At 40.0% G+C, this 21,061-nt stretch overlaps 2 protein-coding genes across 2 annotated transcripts; both read right to left on the minus strand.

Moving 5' to 3' along the window:
- Window positions 1-1,940: 1,940 nt before the first annotated feature.
- On the minus strand, window positions 1,941-2,747 carry LOC119981961 (ricin B-like lectin R40C1). The gene is made up of 4 exons (XM_038825099.1): window positions 2,628-2,747; window positions 2,367-2,459; window positions 2,052-2,246; window positions 1,941-1,955 (listed from the first exon to the last, which is right to left on the minus strand). Exons 1-4 carry the CDS (start codon window positions 2,745-2,747, stop codon window positions 1,941-1,943), a joined length of 423 nt encoding a protein of 140 aa, XP_038681027.1.
- A 16,423-nt stretch (window positions 2,748-19,170) lies between these two features.
- Window positions 19,171-19,894, minus strand: LOC119981963. Its single transcript, XM_038825100.1, has 2 exons — window positions 19,732-19,894; window positions 19,171-19,676 (listed from the first exon to the last, which is right to left on the minus strand). Exons 1-2 carry the CDS (start codon window positions 19,892-19,894, stop codon window positions 19,171-19,173), a joined length of 669 nt encoding a protein of 222 aa, XP_038681028.1.
- Window positions 19,895-21,061: the final 1,167 nt, after the last annotated feature.

The following is a 21,061-nucleotide window of genomic DNA, read 5'->3' on the forward strand; positions in this document are numbered from 1 at the left end:
CACCAATAACATTACCCACTGGCGAATTACTTATAGCGTATTGCTTTACCCACTCTTGCTTCTCATAATCTTTCAAGATCCAGATATCAAGCACTTCTGCATTATTACTACTATCATATGTGAAATCTGATACAGCTAGGGATTCCCTCAGATTAAACAACGTCAAATTCCAGAAACAGGGGACTTCAGGAAGAGTAGTCCGTTTGTATTCCTCTTTTTTCATATCAAAAGTAAGTAACTTCTCCCAATACCGGACTGAATTATCGTTGCCAATCATTGCCCAGTTGCCAATCATTGTCCAGTGTATGTCTCCATGAGCAGGAACAGCTTCTGAATTTGGAAAGCAAGGAGGTACAACGTTGATTTTTCGCCAAGTGCTGGTGCCTAAGGTTACCACGCTCTTTGGAACGAGCCCGTCAGTATGAACAATCTTGTACTCATTCGTTGCATTGTCAAACCCCAGATAAAATTTGTTCGTGTCATAATGATATGGAAACCGATTATCTGGCGATCGCTCTATAGGAGCAGGTGGCAGCATTAACACTTCTTGTATGAAAGGATTGTAAAGAAAGACTTTCTCTTCACAACTTTTGCTTTGAAATAAAAACAACCCATAACCAAGGTAGTTTGAGGCATAGTCCCAGGCGTAGGATGTCCGAGTCGGGTTGTGTGGATTCTCAAACTCTACAATTGGATACTGACTCATGTTGACAGTGTGATTGAAGTTGTCAGCTTTCATTGAATAGACCTTCATAGGTTCCGCTCGACGAATCGGGACTTTAAAAAACAATAATTCAGATTCTTTGGAGACAGAGCTAGTACGATGAGCATTAACAAAAGAAGGGCTATCGATGATTTTGCACCAGACTTTGCATTTATGTCTGTTTTTGAATTTTTTTACAAAAAATGATAAAAATCTGTGGATTCTGCCATGGATTGATGGTGGTGGCTAGGAGTGGAGATTGAAGAAGAGAGAGGGAGGGAGGGAGAGAGGGGCTAGGTATTTTATTTTTAATTTAAGTTTTTTATTCTTTTAAATGGCACATCCTCACTATTTTAATAGAAAAGCCGAAAAAGGCTGACGTGAACATATATGTAAGGTGAGGGGTGGTTTGACACCAAAAAAAAAAAAGGTTAGGGGCTCAAGTGACCTTTCTTTTGATCGTTTAGGGGTTTCCTTAATACTTATCCCAAATAATATTGATGGGATTATAATCTCAGACGTTGGATTCGACAAACGGTTAAGATTAAAACTGTACAAATAACCCGCATAAAGAAAAAAAGGGGTAAAAAATAAAAATGTCTAGGGCATAAATCGATCGATATTGTTCCTCAATCGTGTTCCTTGTTTCACCCACTTCACTCTTCCATCGTCTTCCTCAAAGACGAACTCTGAACACAAACTCTTGAAGTAAAATATGTATACTATCATTATATGAATCTTTCTTTATTATAAATTTTCCCTTTTTTGGCATGGAATGGAATCATCTGTTTCAATGGAAGAAATGGAATTAGATATAATAAAGTTTTCCCCCTATGGCTATGGTGAGGTGAGCTTTGTTCTGGTATTGTGGTGCAAGGTATATCATTAATGGTTTTTATAGAATGATTTGTTTTCTAGTTGATTTGTTGCAGGAATGACACAATGTTCGTGAAGGATTCGATGCATAATCAAAATAGATTACATAAGCAATACAAACTTTTATTCAAAGTTACAGGAAAATACAACATCAAACTTTTATTACATGGTAGAAGCAGGAAACACACATATTTTATTTCAAGCTCTAAGAAATGGCAGCATCATCTCGAGTGACTGCCATATCAAGCTTTTATTATATGATATAAACAAGAAATACAAAACGAGAGAGTAGCATGCATCCTTGGATAGCCATGCTTCACCAAGCACATATACATAACACCTCCTAGAGAAGGCAGCACCATCACAAGTATTCAATCTGCATTTATGACTGAGGAGGAGAGGTGAGTAAAATTATATTTCTATAAAAAAAAAGAGTAAAAAATAGACTAGTGTTTATTTTTATATTCCTTACAGTGGGGCTCAATTTCCATAGCTGGTTGTCATTTTCATAAACGAAGTTGCCGACTTTAATTGTAGCACCACCATCATCAGCTTCCAAATACAATGCAACATGAGGAGTTATTATAGGTCCATAACCTTCATCATCAACTTGTCCTAGTGCCCACAACACAGACTCATCAGGTGGATTGTAAGGAACCAAAGTCACCTACAAGTATAAGAATTTTCGCAGTAAATGGTTAAAGGGATGGCATATGCTATCATTAGTTGTAAAATCATAACTGACAAATTAAGAAAGCCAGCAATTCTAAAGTTAGAGAATTCTTACAATAGCGTAGTCGGGAAGATGTTGTAGGGCCTGATTACTAGCTTTATTAACGAGAGAAAAGGGAGCATTCTCATTACCATATTTGTACCACTGCTGCAACAACAAAAGAATTAATGTTAGGCTCATATACATAATAAAATCTTCTCATCGAAAATTATATATATGCAGGTCTTAAAAAAAACAAATGAAGATCATGAAAACATACATCTTAGCAGAAAAATGAAAAGATCAAAAAAAAACTTAGTCCTTTCACGAAAAAACCTGGTGGGGATCATTTGGATTAGCAGGGGCAAGATAGGGTCTGTTTTCATTGTCACGGACGGCCAAATTGCTGCCGGGGTAAGCCTTGCAGGACACCGTATTCGGGTTTGCTGCAGCCATTGTTAACTGGATAAGCTGTAGATGAGATCAGCTTGGGATGAGGTTCAAGGGAGGCAGACATGCCTTCTTATATAGGGATAAACGAAACACCAAAATCCTCTAACTAATTTGACTATTGATTACTACTACTTGTCATTGAACGTATATGGAGTATGATCGTTGGTGCTGCGGTGTGAACTCGATTCAATTAGGTTTAAGGATCTGATCTTCGACAGTACTTGACAGGTGGAGGAAAACCAAACCACACAAATCATATTGTTGTAATTAATGTTGTGAAGACAGAAAAAATAAATTCTTGGAGATCATTGATTGACATGTTTGTGGAAGATCCTTCTACCTAAATGAATCGAGTTCACACCATAGCTTAGCTTAGTCTGCTGAAATCTATATATTCTTGGAGATAATTGATTCAAATCATATTTATTAAAGATCCTTCTACCTAATTGAATCGGGTTCATACACCATAGCTTAGCTCAATATGCTTAAAAGTATGATCGTTGGAGACACAACGTCTCCAACGATCATACTCCATGCACAGTGCATATAATCACTAGAACTAGTAATCAATGGTCAAATTAGGCAGAGTGTTTTATTAGTCATTGACTTATCCCAAAACTTATGTTACTGTGAAGTGGGAAACTTTTGTGTGCGCTGGTAAGACGGTTCGAGTTTAGACCCATATAAGATGTCGAAAAGATAAACTTATATGATGTCTTTCTCAGTTATCAAAAAAGAAAGGATTTGTAAGACCATGAGTCACTAAATGACCAATTGATGAGTTAAAACCCATCAAAGAGAATGTGAAGTTTGTGTAAGAGAGAGATTACGAAACATTTCTGAAGGCCTAAATTTTTTGTCAGGCTTAGCCCATGGGCTGTTATCTATGATGACCCACTCCTTATTTTTTGGGCTTGTAGTGGGCCTTTGGCCATGGTTCTTGTCTTCGTGAGACGAACTACCCGGACTTGTCTTGGTTATTGTACTTCTTCTCTCTCGTATAGAGAGCTTCCGCGACCAGTCCTACTAAATAGCTCAACATTTTTTATCTTAATTGTTCTCAATCCCATGTGACATTACACATCACATGCCACATCAACATTTGTGTCTATATATATATACTAGTGTTTAACCCGCGCGTTGCCGCGGGGTTATCATTTCTGGTATTTTCTGGATCATTTGTTGGTATTTAATTGGCATTTAGTTGATGTTTAGGCAATATGGCCAGCTCAATCTGCAGAGCTTCAACCCCAACTATCCTGTAGCAGCAGAACCACCAAAAATATATGTACATATATGTCAAACCTAAATAAGATGGATTCGATATCATTTTGGAGGAATCTGTAGAACAAAAAGTGCGCTACTTGCGTTTCATTGGAATATAACATGCAAAAACTAATATTCACATTTAACAACTTGCAGAAACACAATGGATGTGGCAATGGATGTAGCTTAGTTGTCTGCCCTACACCTTTCCAATTTTATATTGAAAAAAATGATTTTCTTAGCAAAATGTTTAGTCAATGCTAAAAGACTTAATACAACTATCAGTACGGTCATTGAGATATCCCTTCATAAGGATATTAAAGTATAAGCCAAGAAACCCACCACCAAAACTCGAGAAAAAAACAAAAGAAAAATTATCAATGAAAAATTAGAAACACCATCTCTATATGAGTTATAGGGTTCAACTTTTCGTTAGAAACTTCAAACCAAAAGTTTCAATTGCAGTCACTGTAGAGAACCCCATCATCCCAAACCTAGACCAAATTGATCAAACACAATTAAGGCCAATAATGATAACCCAGGAAGCAAGAGCTGGAGCCATGATTAAATCCATGTGTTTATTGCTAGAATCCCACTCTTGTCCACCCCAATCAGGTGCTTTATGACTGAACCACTTACGGTAAACAATAATCAGACTTAAATTATGCTAGAAGGCAGAAACTATTGACAGCTTGCTACCTTCGGTATTTTTTTCTTCTTAACTGAATCAAAGTTATCTTTATCACAAACATGAATGAGTCAGAAGAGAACCGAGTGACAGGATGACAATGTACACATGACAAACTACATGAATTCAATAATATCAGAATTGACTGTAGAGTCAAAGAAATTGAATGTTGACGGATCGAGTTTAACACAAGAGGGGGGGTGAATTGTGTCCCCAAATTCCAATTGGAATCCCTTTTTAAATTTAAACAAATTAATGGCAATTAACACATAGCACACAAATTTGGACTCTAATGATTATCCTAATCAATATTCAATCCAATTCAAGATGTGATACAATATAGTGAATGACCAAATATCAAATTATCAAGATTTGCACAAAACAGATTTTCAAGCAACACAATGCGCACAGATTTTTCAACTCAGGTTTTACCTATCAAATGATGTCGAAATGCAACAAAATTTTATATGCAATGTCACAACACCTTAATAAACACTATATCAAAATTTCAGATCAAAATTCAAAGTTTAAGTAAGTCTGCTAATCTCGGACAGATTAGGGTTTTGAAAATCCTGCAGTTTGAAACAAGTAGTAAATATAAACAAGTAAACAAAGAAATCAACACAGCGATTTATAGTAGTTCGGAGACCCTTCTCCTACGTCTACTACCTAGATTCACCAACCTAGGATTTTCCCAACTCCACTAAGGTGTGGTTTTAAGAGACCCACAAAACTCCTTACACCAAGGGTTTCTAAGAACTCCCTCAAACTTCAATGTTTACAATTTCCCTTAACAAAGGGAATTTCTCAATGGGATTTTCAGCCAAGGTTCTCACTGGTTACCTCAAAGGTATTTGGTGTGGAACTCTCAAGATTACAGCAACACTCTCAAAGATTGGATTTTAAGAACAAGAGAGGTTTTAGATTGTAAGTAAACAAAGCCTAAAGGATATAGGAACTTCCCTTTTGCAAAAGCAAGAGTAGTGATAAGTCCTTGATTGTAGAGGCTTGTATTGGAGAAGATTGTTGTAGCAAATAGCAAGAAAGCTTGATGATTGATGAACTTGATAGCAAGAGGTTTCTCTCAAGGATAATTTTCAATTTGCTTCTCCAAGTTGTATGAAAGGGAAGATCCTCTTTTAAAGGCAATTTTCTCCTATGGTTGCAGCCATTGGATCAAACTTCAAGAGTTGATCTCTACCATCCATTGCAGCTCCTAATCTTGGTCATTGATGATTTGAGCAAACAAATCTCCACCATAGAGCATATAGACGTTGGAAGCTTGAGAGAAGTCAAGTTGTACCTTTCTTCCATAAATGTTGTCACAAGCACAACCCTTTGATCACCTTCAAATCTTGATCATTCAAACTCTCTTTAATTCTCAACCATGGATGTAGATTGTACTATGCCATCTTGTCCCTTCATTTTGAATCAAAGACTTCAAAAGTGATCTCTTAGTCAAGGATCTTGTTTGATTGCACCAACCTAACTTTCTTGGTAGCACATGTCTTGAGTGAAAATGTCAAGGATCTTGATTGATTGCACAAATCCTAACTTTCTTGGTAGCACATGTCTTGAGTGAAAATGTCAAGGATCTTGTTTGATTGCACCAACCTAACTTTCTTGGTAGCACATGTCTTGAGTGAAAATGTCAAACAAGAATATATCACTAATGATAGAGAGGACAAGGTTTGTCCCACATGTTTGAAAAGAGTTGTATCTCCATGAAGACCACAACCAATAGCCTCAATGTTGGATTCATTCAACTTGATTAAATGCCTTAGTGGAAAGTTGACAAATATAGGATTTTTCATAGTTTCCTAGAGCTCCAAGCTCATTCTTAGAAACAGGACTTCGACCACTCTTGAACATACTGAATTCTAAGCCATATGAGACCACAATGATGATTAACCTACAATGAAATAGGAGGTAGAACTCCCCAATTGCATGTAAGCTCAAAGAGCTTCATATAGAGCGCATAGGTTAATTACATTAGAAAAACAACCCAGAAAATTCATATTACTGCATGATAAATCATTTTATATGTATTAGAATGTCCATGTAAAATTTCATAACAATCGGAAATCGTTTGGTCACTCAACCAAGCAATTAGATCACTAATAGTGAAACCGATCAATTCTAAGTGTAAATTCAAAGTCATTTTACAAACTCAGTGTAAATGACCTTTTCTCTTGAACTTTACTAAATCAAATATGTTCATAGTGATGAAAATAAGATGCACACGAAATTTCATTTAAATCGGAGTTCATTTGGTTCACCACGTTCACAAAGAACACATATGCACAAAATTAGGTAAAACCTAGTTTTGACGGAATTTAAGCATATGACCAAATATATATGTGATGCACTTAATTTCTCATGATTATAGTCCTAGAACATATATTAAACCTTCATGTGCATGTGGTTCAAGTTTCAAGTCATTTGGATCTAAGTTGGTTAAGATATGATAATTGGAAAATTGATGCTCTAACTTAGTACATGTATGTTTGTTTTCAAAACTTAATTTCCAGCACTATCTCAAAAATATATAGTCATTTAAATTCAATTCATATAAATCAAATATTGCTTTAATGTTTCATTATCATTTATAAAAGAGTTAATATCATCAAAATTAGACATATAGTACCATATGTCCAACAAATGTTAGTTCACAGCAACCAATTTTTAGTATCACCTAGGCCAACATAGTTGACATCTTATTTTTTTTTCGCATAACACCACAAAAAAACCCACATGAATGAGACATTGAGATAATCCCACAGCTAGTGGTCTAAGTACCTCAATTGCAGAACCAATCATCTGAATGAGACGATGAAACACGCTAGTCCTCTCAGCTTCAGATGATGAAACTGGAGAAGATATCTGTATAAGGTAAATGCTAGACTTTCGCTAGATGAAGCCAATGTTCTTTGATACATAATTGATCACGGAGGTATCGCTACTTTTCTGTCAAAGTATCGAACAAAAAATTACATATTAATCTATTACTAACCCAGACTTGATAGTTGATAAACAAAAGAAGGAAAGTAGGAAAAAAGTAGATCCCAATTTGTAAGGATATAGATATTGATGCTTAATATCGGCTCTCATTAGCTTGCTATCAGTGGAGCATATCATTGACTGATCAAAAGCAACAAATATAAAATATTCATCAACAAAGTCAATTAGAGGCGTCTTGTTGTCTTCATGAAAAAGGTGACCATTCTTCATGCTCTATAAAAAGGAATTCAACACAACATACAAAAGAGAATAGAAAATACTTACAACTATATTGTTTCCCCTCTGAAATGGTTCCCTGAAAATGGCCTGAGGACTGTTTAATACATCCATAAAATGAATCTAATCAAATCGAAATACAATATGGAACATGTGCAATAGAAGTATACAATATGGAATTGTTACAGCAGACCATCATGTGCAAAATGAAATACATCATGTGAAGGACTGATCAATACACATTCCCGGTGATATTGCACCACTACAAAGAAGTTATCACCACATGAGTACACCCTCAACCAATGGCACTAATGATACCAGAAGCATGAACGTGGAATCCATGCTTGTTCAATGCATGATAGATAATTCCCCTTATGCCAAAGAAAAGCCCAGAGGATTTGCAGGTCATAAATAACTTTGATCCACCCAATTAACCAAGAAATGTCAGTAAACTACAAAATAATTCCTCATATGTCACAGCATATTATATGAGAATTATAAGCAAGAAAAATAATGTTTTGTTGTTCAAAGAAAAGAAGAAAGGGTGTACCTGAATGTAGTGGGTGGTGCGAGCCATATGATTTACCATTCACATTTTAAATAGATAAATCAAACCAAAGCTCACTTGAGTCGTCCAGCAACAAATTTTATGGCTGTAAGGTGTGCTCAGATGGTTCCGCTTTATGCTCGGCTATTCACATCTAAATGAAAGAAGCTATTCCATCATCTTCACTGAAATAATTCATTCTAAGCAAACGCATTAAAAGAAAAGTAGTCAACAATCTTACATGTTGAAGTCCCTATGGAATACCCCTCTGATATGACAAAAATCAGCAGTAGAAATAAGCTGCTGAAAGTACTTTCTCACTTCATGTTCTTTCAACCTCCCTTTACTTGTCTAGTCCAAGAAAGCCAGTACAAAACTCAGCAGAAGATTTGGTTCCATCAACTGATCATGCACAATAATTTCTATATAGCAATTCCTATTAAGGTATAGCAATTCCACACAAAAACTTTATTCAACTTACAATTTTGTGAAAAAAGTTCCCCCCAATCGCAAATTGAAGAACAATATATATTTGTGACTTGCTGGCCATCACCATTAACCTGTACGAAGAAAGGTGGTAGAAGTTACTTAAAAATGTAGAAGTAATCAATAAAGTGTTGTTTTATTTTGATGGCGACACAAAAGAATGACATTTAGAGCCAAAATAGCCTAATTCCTAAATAACCAATAAAAAAAGAAACAGAACTTGTTGCAATTTTGGACTCTTGATCCTGAATTGATTCCATTTACGTCCTAATTTGGGAGCCTCTGATTGTACAGTTCACATAATCAAAGATCGTCAGATAGCATGATAAATATATAATAGAAATAAGCATATTCAAGTCTAATTCTACACCATGACAAAAGACTCCAGCTTGTACCAATGTACCCACTCTATAAAAAATAAAGTAAGCTACATATTATGTCATTCCACTTGACTGTATCAAGTATAGTCTGTCACCGAGTCACGTCCTAACATTATTTAACCTACCTTTTGTCACGCCCCTCTCTCCTAAGATACACCGAGGTGTATCTATATCACAGGGACGTGACCGGCAGGGGACACCCCATCCCCCGAACCAGATCCCAAATCTCTGCTAAACCCAACAGACATAATAATAATAATAATGATAATAATAATAAGAACTACCATACTATCCACAAAGTACATCCACCTATACATATACAACAGCGAAATAATAAAACATATCTACCCGATACCAAACCGTATAGTATATACAAATACAATACAAAAAAAGTTCCCACACCCACTAAGAGTCAGCCCAAGGCTACACACCAGCTCACGCATCCCGCTGCTGACCGCCATCACCAACATCCAACTCACCTGAAATGGGATAAAGAAGAGGGGTGAGCCACAAAGCTCAGTAGGGCGTAGAGAGGAAACGCCAATATCCATAAATAATAATGATAAATCCAGAAATGAAATGCATAGTATGCAATACAGGAAATATACATCCATCAGTAAGTCAACCAAATAGCACAATAGCCGATAAGGCTAAGCAACATTGGAACCACCAACACTGGTCTCCAGAAATCCATACACCAATCCAATCAAGTGAAATGATAGCCGATAAGGCTATCCAACACTGTAATCACCACATCAATCTCCAACAATCCATCACACCCCTGGACCCACCCTAATCCCCGTAGGGTGTCTCCCAATCCAGGTCCACACCGAAACTGGATGAGGATCGGGTATCCCGATAGCATAGCCTACACCAGAGGGCGTCCCCTGTGATGTACCCCATCTCAGACGGTCCACCGGTATATATCCGGTCTGTATATGTATATAAATCATCCATCAGAAATCCATATCTGATCATTTGGGCGCCTATATGGGCCCACAATCCACATCCACATCCACATCCACATCCACATCCACATCCACATCAGTAGTCTGCTGCACCATCTCTGGACCCAATAATGGTCTATCTCCAACCTCTGACCAACACAACGGTGATCTACAAGGTCTCCCATATAATACCTCAAACGGTGCCATCTGAATACTACTCTGATAGCTATTGTTGTACACAAACTCCACTAAAGGAATATGAGTCTCCCAATCTCCTCGAAAGTCTATCGCACAAGCCCGAAGCATATCCTCTAGAATCTGAATAGTCCGCTCACTCTGTCCATCAGTCTGCGGATGAAAAGTTGTACCGAAGTTCAGTTTCGTCCCCAGAGTATCCTGAAAACTGCCCCAAAACCGTGAAGTAAATCTGGGATCCCGATCAGATACAATACTCAACGGTACCCCATGCAATCGGACTATCTCTCGTACATATAATCTCGTCAACGACTTAATCGAATCTGTCTGACAAATAGGCATAAAATGAGCTGTCTTTGTCAACCGATCCACAACAACCCAAACCGCATCATGTCTCCGCGGAGTCATAGGTAAACCCATCACAAAATCCATAGTGATATGCTCCCACTTCCATTCAGGTAATGGAAGCGGTTGCAATAATCCAGCAGGTCGTCGATGCTCTGCCTTTACCTGCTGACAGGTAAGACATCGAGTCATAGTCTGTGCCACATCTCTCTTCATGCCACTCCACAAATACTGCCTCCGTAAATCTCGATACATCTTAGTAGCACCAGGATGCATCGCAAATCGGGAGTAATGTGCCTCTTGAAGTATCTCCTCGCGTAACTCAGTGTCCTCTGGAACCACTAATCTGCCTCTGAATCTGACTCCACCATCAGTGCCTCTAACCCTTCCCTCCATATCCTCAATGTCTTCAAATAATGCATCCCCCAACTGTGCATCCAACACCCTCTGTACCAGGGTTGGACGAGCAATCAAACTCTGTAAACTCAGTACATCTCTACGCTCCTCCATATCTAGTCGATACTGACTAAGTGTATCCACTAACCCAAACTCCTGAATAGCCAATCGAGCTGCAATCAATCTCCTACTCAAGGCGTCAGCCACCACATTGGCCTTGCCCGGATGATACTGTAAAGTAAAATCAAAGTCCTCAAGATACTCCATCCATCTACGCTGTCTTTGGTTTAAATCTCTCTGTGTAAACAAGTACCGGAGACTCCTATGATCCGAAAATACCTCAAACCTCTCTCCATAAAGATAATATCTCCACTGCTTAAGTGTAAACACTACCGCAGCTAACTCCAAATCATGCACGGGATAATTCCTCTCATGCGGCTTCAACAAACGTGAAGCATACTCAACCACTCTCTCCTGCTGCATCAACACACAACCCAAACCAACTCCTGAGGCATCACAATATACCTGATAACCAATACCCCTGTCGGGTATCACCAACACTGGAGGTGAAGTGAGTCGAGTCTTCAACTCCTGGAATGCCTGCTCACACACATCTGTCCACACAAATGGAGTATCCTTCTGAGTCAACTGTGTCATCGGTGCTGCAATCCGCGAGAATCCCTCGATAAAACGTCGATAGTAACCTGCTAATCCCAGGAAACTGCGAATCTCTCCTACATTTTTCGGTCTCCTCCATGCCACCACTGCCTCTACTTTCGCTGGATCCACCGCTATACCCTCCTGAGAAATCACATGCCCTAAAAATCTCACCTGAGTCACCCAAAATTCACATTTACTCAGCTTGGCATACAATCTATGCTCTCTGAGCGTCTGCAACACTATCTCCAAGTGTCTAATGTGATCCTCCTCAGTGGCTGAATAAACCAATATATCATCAATGAACACAATCACAAACTGATCCAGATACGGTCTAAACACCCTGTGCATCAAATCCATAAACGATGCAGGTGCATTGGTTAACCCAAATGGCATAACCAAGTACTCATAATGGCCAAACCGTGTGCGAAATGCTGTCTTTGGAATATCCTCCTCTCTAATCCTCAACTGATGGTACCCCGATCTGAGATCAATCTTGGAGTAATAATGACTACCTCTCAACTGATCAAACAAATCATTAATCCTCGGCAATGGATATTTGTTCTTTACTGTCACCCTGTTCAGCTGCCGGTAGTCCACACACATACGCATCGTACCATCCTTCTTTTTCACAAACAAAACAGGTGCTCCCCAAGGTGAAGTGCTCGGTCTGATAAATCCCAACTGCTGTAAATCTGTCAACTGAGTGTCCAACTCCTTCAGCTCTGCTGGTGCCATCCTATACGGTGGTATAGAAATCGAATCTGTACACGGGTACAACTCAATCACAAACTCAATCTCCCTCTGCGGTGGTAACCCGGTAAATCATCAGGAAAAACATCCATATAATGCTCCACAACCAGTATAGGGTTCGAAGAATCCTCCCTAGACGCTGAAGTAATCAAACCCGCTATAACACAATCGGTGTACTGAGGATTATCTAGAAAATGTGGACACGGAAGCAATCTCGTTCCACGAAATCTAACCCTCCCCGTAGGTGTGGTCAGTGTAATCCTCCTCTCAGCACACTCTATAACCGCCTCATACTCAGTCAACCAATCCAATCCAAGAATAACATCAAAATCAGTAAATGGCATCACAAACAGATCTGCTCTAAACTCATGGTCTGAGAAACTAAATACACAGTCCCTACAGACACCACTAATCACGGTACCTGGTCCTAGTGGTGAATCAACTATAAATCTCCTCGCCACTCCCATAATCTCTAAACCCAATGTCTCAGCAAATGATGCAGAAATAAATGAATGAGTAGCACCAGTGTCAAACAAAACACGTGCCCAAGAACTGAATAAGAGAAACCTACCTCCCAAGTGATCTCGCTCTGCTGGAACCACATCAGGCCTAAGTGCATACACTCCACCTCTCTGAACCTGCCGCCGCTGCTGCTGAACCAGTGGCCTACCCCGTCCTGCAGGACCCCTCTGTATCGGAACTGGTGCTGGAGCTGGAACTCTCTGACCTCCAGGTACTGGCGGTGCAAATCCTCTACCCTGTGGACAATCTCTCCTCATATGTCCTGGCAATCCACACTGGAAACATAACAGATTAGGACAATCCCGAATCATATGGCCCACCTGACCACAAGCATAACAATGCTGGAGCTGCTGATCCCGTCTCGGAGCCTGACCATGCTGATCCAATCTCCGCCTCTGCTGACCCTGTCTCTGCCCCTGCTGAACCTGTCTAGAACCCTGCTGTTCCTGCCTGGGTCCTCGGTAACCCTGCCTCCAACTCTGAGAACCCTGTCCCTGACTTTGCTGCTGCCCCTGAGTATCAGTCCTCTGTCTGTGCTGACTACTCTCGCCAGTAGCAGATGTAGAACTCTCAAGCTTCCTTTTATGAATCTCCCAGTAATCCTTAATCTCCACTAAAGTCCTCTCCACTCCAAGTGCCTTATCAATACACTCACGATAGGTGGTGATAGTCTGAGCCGCCAAATGAGGTGAAATCTTTGGTGACAACCCTCTCCTAAATCTCAATATCTTCTTTTCCTCTGTACAAATATACTCCTCCCCATATCGCCCTAACTCCTCAAAACGAGCCTGATACTGTGTCACTGTCATGTCCGGAGACTGAATCAACTCAAGAAACTCTTTAGCTTTAGCAACACGCACTGTCTGTGGTACATACTGTGCCAGAAAAGCAGTCTCAAACTCTGCCCAGGGCATGCCCTCTCTGCCCGACTAACTGTCATCACCTCCCACCATGTAAAAGCCTCCCCCTCCAGAAACTCAGCAGCTAATAAAGCCCTCCTCTCCTCAGGAATCCGTAAGGAAGTCATCTTCCTGCGCAACTGGCGAACCCACTCCTCTGCTGCCACTGGATCTATCATTCCCCTATATACCGGAGGATTTGTCTTTCGTAACTCGGCTAGCTCTTTGATCGACGTATCAATCGCCAAAGGAGCTACCTGTGCCTCCACAATCTGTCCTACACCCTCCTGTAACTCACCCAAAGCCAGAACCCGTGCTGGAACCTCAATAGGAGCCTGTAATGCAACTGGGACTGGAGCAGTCATCTGTGTCACAAGTCCTGTAACAGTCTGCCCAAGAGCTCGTACCAACTCAGTAACATCTCGAACCTCCTGTCGTAAAGTAGTAACGACAGCCTCTACCCCATGTGGTGCTAAATATCCCTCCTGATCCTCCCTAATATTATCTACTGGGTCTATATACACTCGCCGCCTGCCACCACCTCTCCCACGTCTTCCACCCCTACCACGTCTCACACCCCTACCTCTCCGTCCTCTCCCCCGCTCTAATGGAGCCACCTCAGGCATACCCACCTCATCTACCTCCTGAGGCTCATCCGCCTCATGTTCTCCTCTACCCCGTCCATATCCTCGCACCCGAGTACTACGTGTGTCAACCATATCTGGAAAATATAACACATGTATACATAAATCTAAAGCAGGAAACACCAAAAATAAAAACTCACCAGGTCAGCCGGGAAACGCATGATGTGTAGCCAACAAAATAACCTAGGTAACCTAACCACTGTAAGTTTCTAAACCTACAGCTCCGATACCAAACTGTCACGCCCCTCTCTCCTAAGATACACCGAGGTGTATCTATATCACAGGGACGTGACCGGCAGGGGACACCCCATCCCCCGAACCAGATCCCAAATCTCTGCTAAACCCAACAGACATAATGATAATAATAATAATAATAATAATAATAAGAACTACCATACTATCCACAAAGTACATCCACCTATACATATACAACAGCGAAATAATAAAACATATCTACCCGATACCAAACCGTATAGTATATACAAATACAATACAAAAAAAGTTCTCACACCCACTAAGAGTCAGCCCAAGGCTACACACCAGCTCACGCATCCCGCTGCTGACCGCCATCACCTACATCCAACTCACCTGAAAGGGGATAAAGAAGAGGGGTGAGTCACAAAGCTCAGTAGGGCGTAGAGAGGAAACGCCAATATCCATAAATAATAATGATAAATCCAGAAATGAAATGCATAGTATGCAATACAGGAAATATACATCCATCAGTAAGTCAACCAAATAGCACAATAGCCGATAAGGCTAAGCAACACTGGAACCACCAACACTGGTCTCCAGAAATCCATACACCAATCCAATCAAGTGAAATGATAGCCGATAAGGCTATCCAACACTGTAATCACCACATCAATCTCCAACAATCCATCACACCCCTGGACCCACCCTAATCCCCGTAGGGTGTCTCCCAATCCAGGTCCACACCGAAACTGGATGAGGATCGGGTATCCCGATAGCATAGCCTACACCAGAGGGCGTCCCCTGTGATGCACCCCATCTCAGACGGTCCACCGGTATATATCCGGTCTGTATATGTATATAAATCATCCATCAGAAATCCATATCTGATCATTTGGGCGCCTATATGGGCCCACAATCCACATCCACATCCACATCCACATCCAACACCTCCAATCACCTCACTCTCAGAAAACATACCAACAGTTATATATATATAACAGGGAATATAAATCAACATGCAAACAGGTCGTATTTCCACCCCCGGAAACCGACAAAACCATAATATCACCAGAGTCCGTAAACCGGAACTCTAAAGTCACATGCAAGAGTAAGGAAACCCCTACCTGGAAATCAGAGTGCTAAAACCAAGTACGCGTCCCAGACAACCCCTAACTCCAAAAGTTAACCCGCTCCGAATCTCAACCGTGACCACCGTCTACACCGAAAAACATGATATATGTAAATACTGTAAAAATACGGTCGGTCAACTATGGTCAACATATAAATAGTAACCGAGCCAAAGTCAACAGTCAAATAGTACCGAACCGGGTCAAATAGTACCCGACCGGGTCAAATCGGGTCAAATAGTACCCAGCCGAGTCAACTCGCCGGTCAACTCGCCGGTCAACTGAGTCAACTCGGCCTGACTCGGTCAACTCGCCGGAAAACCCATTTAACCCCATCGCCGGCGATCCGGCCACCTAAACCTGCCAAATCTTATATCAAATTAAAGAACTCGATGAGATGAACTCATAGGTACCTGAAACAAACCAAACCGTCGACGGAATCGGCCGGATCGACCAAAAGAAATCCGAGTAAATCGGAACTTCAAACTCCGATATCTCCCAAACAACAACTCCGATCAGCGTGATTCTAGTTGGGTTAGACTCGTCTCGTCAATACGCTTCTTTTGACACCGGTGGTGTCGCTCACCGTCGTCAGACTCAGAAAATGAATAGTAAAAAAATAGATATACGGAAAAGAGAAAAAAAACTGCGTAAGGTTTTTTTCATTTTAAGTTTTCTTTTATAATAACTTTGACTTATCAAAAACACCCACCTGTCAAAAACACCCCCAACTAAATTGTTACAATTTACTTCAAAATTCATAACAAATCAAATTTAAATCTGATTTAAGTAATTTTTACTCCAAAAATTTTCTTTTAAAATTCCCAATTTATTAAAATATTTATTCACACTTTAATTTTATTCTCTTCAAATACCGATTCACCAACACAGAGGTTCACTCCACCTCAACCACCACGATAAGATACTATGAATAGTGTAAAATTAGACCAGGATATGACACCTTTCCCTTGGAAGACAAACACATCATGACATCAATTGCATAGAAGTATAGACCTTTCTCTTCAAATAGAATCAGTGTCAATTGAGTGGAAAAGCTAACCACTGACATTGAACATTCAGCCGCACAATAAGAACTTTACGCATATATTAGAATATTACATAACGAACATTAGGCACCTTAAGAAATTATATGTAGATAAACATACCTGATTAACGCCAAGATGAGTGTTGATAGTTGCGCAGCAAGGTGAGCCTGTAAGGTTATTGTTTTCTCTGCAATGAAAACATGAGATAAGTTCTCACACCAAATAGATGAAAGACTGGTAAAGAAGTAATTAAGCAACTGAAAATAGAATCATATTAGTAAATGAAACACATGAAATAACCACAAAAGCTAAAGGTTAACAAAGTGACATTGATACTGCCCTTATATGGCTTAACACAGATTAAGAGGGAGAGGCGGAAGAAGCAGTCAAGCAGCAAACATAGAACTGAACCTGGACTTACATAGATCTAAAATCCTCCAAATTTTCAACCAGTGAGGCAGCACCATATAACAACTGTGACTGCTCAGAAAACAGGAATGACCTTACTCTAGAGACGGCATAAGCACCTGCAACAACCATCGAAACGCAACATCTTAGTAGACTTAATCACCTAAGTATATAAGAGGGCAAAAAATTTGCAACATCAACGTCTCACAGAGAGTAGCGAAACGAACAAAAGTCCAGAAGCAGCTGCAGAACAACCAATGGAACAAAGGCAAACCAAGATAACCACAACAATTAGCAAAAAAATTGACAAATAATGGAAGAACGAAACATGAAAGCAGTGCAAATTCCAAAAATTGGTATCTTCTATTGCTCTCAGCTAACAACACCAGCAGACTCAATTTAGATCAATTCTTGACAGCAAAAACGAAACGGAACCCTAAATTTGATGAACAACATAGCAAAGAAATTCCAATCTTTCCCATAATAGTGGACCAAATAAGCTACCGAACATAGTATTTGAGCTCCGTCTAACACCCGTAGCACAATCCTACACGAATCGCCACCACCGAACACAACTGGTTCATGCACGAAGAAGATGAATGATAGATAGGACCGAGATCGCTAATCTGATTACAAACCTATATGCGTGAAGAAGATGAATGATAGGAGGCGTGTTGGCTTACCGAACCTACCAAATCACACCTTATCGAACACAATTTAGCAAGCCTGCCTAAGACCCGCAGTGAATCGATTTGCAAACCACGCAATCTATCCCAAAGAACACACAGACGAAAGATTTGAGGTAATTGATGTATTTCTGACAAATCGCATTAATCGTGGAGCTATGTCAGAGAAGATGCATGAACCAAGCGAAAAGTAGATCGAGAGAGTGAGATTCTGGTGGGATCTGGAATTCTTTCGAATTGTCGAGTGTCGCTGTACAATTTTGTTCTTTAGCAATGAACGACATCGTTTTCCTTTGCTACAACAAAGAAGGACTCTCCAAACGTCGTCGTTTTTCTTGACCAGACATTGCACGAACCACAACCAAACTCGCGATTACAGAAAACACACCTTACTCGCCACCTCAGCACAGGCCCACCAGGGGCTTTATATATAAGTAATAGATAGATAGATAATAGATATATATATATATATATATCTATTACTTATATATATATATATATATACATACACTCTCCCTCTCTCTTTCTTCTCTTTCCACTTTCTCTCTCCTTTTCTCCCTCCCACTCACACAAGACAACCATCACAACCAACTGGAGCTCCTCCGTCCGGCCACCGATCAGAGCTATCGACCCATCGAATGGAAGTGCCCGACCACCACAGTCATTTCCCAACCCTCCGCACCACCCATCGTCGCTCGTATCGTTTAAAAAAGACATCCAAAGGAGGAGGTAACCGCGACACTAATCTAGTTGATCCGGCCACCTCTGACGACATCTCCGGCAACTGACCTCATATTTGGACTCCACACAGAGGTGCTCCTTACCCACCTATTTTTCGACTAGATAGCAACCGGAATCCGGCCACCCGAATAAATTACATTGTTCTAACAACAATGTAATTTTTCAATCCGGGCATCCAGCCGCCTCCAATAGCGCCTCCGGCCAGCTCCGGCAATGTAATAACACAATATGTTCCACAACCTGGAGATGCTCTTTTAGCCATCAATGTTTCAATTCTCCATAATTCTTGAGAGAGACCAGGCTTGTAGCACAACTAATTATCGTTCCTCCATATGTATTTGAAGGGCTTACTATGGTTGCCAGGCGATTAGTTTTTGGATCATAATAAAATATTTCTCGGTTACGAATACCGCTAAAGAGTCTCACACCATCCTGCCAAGCACCAATAACATTTAGCCCTAGCGAACAACTCATAATCATAGTGTATTGCTTTACCCACTCTTGGTTCTTGTAATCTTTCAAGATCCATATGTCATACCCTACTGTATTACTATCATATATGACATCTGATACAGCTAGGGATTTCTTCATATTAAACAGTGTAAAACTCCAATGCCTACGGAGTTGAGGAAGAGTGGTCAATTTGTATTCCTCTTTATTCACATCGAAAGAAAGTAACTTCCTCTCATCAATATTATGATCGGGTGACCGAGTCCTATTGCTTATTCTCCAGTGTATGTGTCCATGAGCCGGCACAGGTGATGTATCTGGAATAACAGGCAGGAGGAGGTACAGCCACGATTTTTCGCCAAGTGCTAGTGCCTAAAGTGTAGATTTCTGTAACCATGCTATTTGTAACGGACTTGTAAGTATGAACAATCTTGTACTCATTCGTTGCATTGTCAAACCCCATACAGAAGTTGTTCATGGCATCATGATACCGAAACTCATCTGGCGATTGCTCTCTTGGAGCAGGTGGCAGCATTAACACTTCCTTTCAATGAGTCGGGGCTTTAAGGAACAATAATTCGGATTCTTGATGAGTTTTAGCAAAAGGACTATCAATGATTTTGCATACTCGCCGGTAGCACATGAGTAAGCTTCCTGGTAATTTCAATAGTGTTTCTGTCACTAATTCAACAGGAAGATGGGGATCTCTTTGTCCCTGGACTTAGGTTCTGATATCGAAATTGGCCCTTTAGATTTACTTTCAGCCATGTTTCAAGGCTATGCTCGATGATGATGGTGGTGATGATAATTTATCCAATAACCCTAAATTGAATCCAATGAAAATTCAACCACAAAAAATTAAACAAACATGAAAGATTTGTACCTGATGTATGACGTATCTCGGCTTGTAGAGAGGTTTTATTAAGACCTCTTGGCATCAAACCCTAAACCGAATCCCAATTGATACACTTAAAAGAAGACGATTTTAATTGCAAGACTTGTAGTACTAGTAAAAGACTTTTTAACCTTCGCAACTCAATCTTCTGGCTCAAGAAGGGTTCCTCCTCCATACCATGGTCTATGGACCAAAACTGTAATGCAATCACTAATCTCACTAAGGTCTTTGTTGCAATGGATTTCGTTCATATTTGGAGAGAGGCAAATGGTGTGGCAGATTTCTTATCCAAGAAAGGGGTTAATAGACTAATGTTATTTCTAAGGTACCTTGCAATTTTAAGGTTAGATGATTCTTATAGGAACAGGGTGATCGAAAGAATGTCTTAGGGTCTAATCAGTTGCTTTATTAACCAGAGAAAAGGCAGGAAAACCCGATTTGTCCTTCACATAGTTGTACTTGTCATCTTTGTACCAGTGCCGCAACAACAACTTAATGCTAGGCTCATATATATTCACAAATCTGCTCATTGTAAATGACATGTATGTAATTTCTAAAAAACAAATTAAGATCGTGAAACCTATCCCTTCCAGGACCAGATCTTCATAATTGATTATTTTGAGGACTTCCAGCTTTGGATTTAGATATACAACGTCAAATCTCTGGAAAAATGAGCTATGTGAATGAAGAAGATGTACATTTAGTAGCGACTTATGAAACACAACTTGTATCCATGGCATATCTGCACAAACTTGGTCAAGAAACTCTAAATTATAGTGCAAGTAGGTTCATAATACAGGAACAGGG

The sequence above is a fragment of the Tripterygium wilfordii genome, chromosome 17 (assembly GCF_013401445.1).
Source record: "Tripterygium wilfordii isolate XIE 37 chromosome 17, ASM1340144v1, whole genome shotgun sequence".
Taxonomy (NCBI): Eukaryota; Viridiplantae; Streptophyta; class Magnoliopsida; order Celastrales; family Celastraceae; genus Tripterygium; species Tripterygium wilfordii.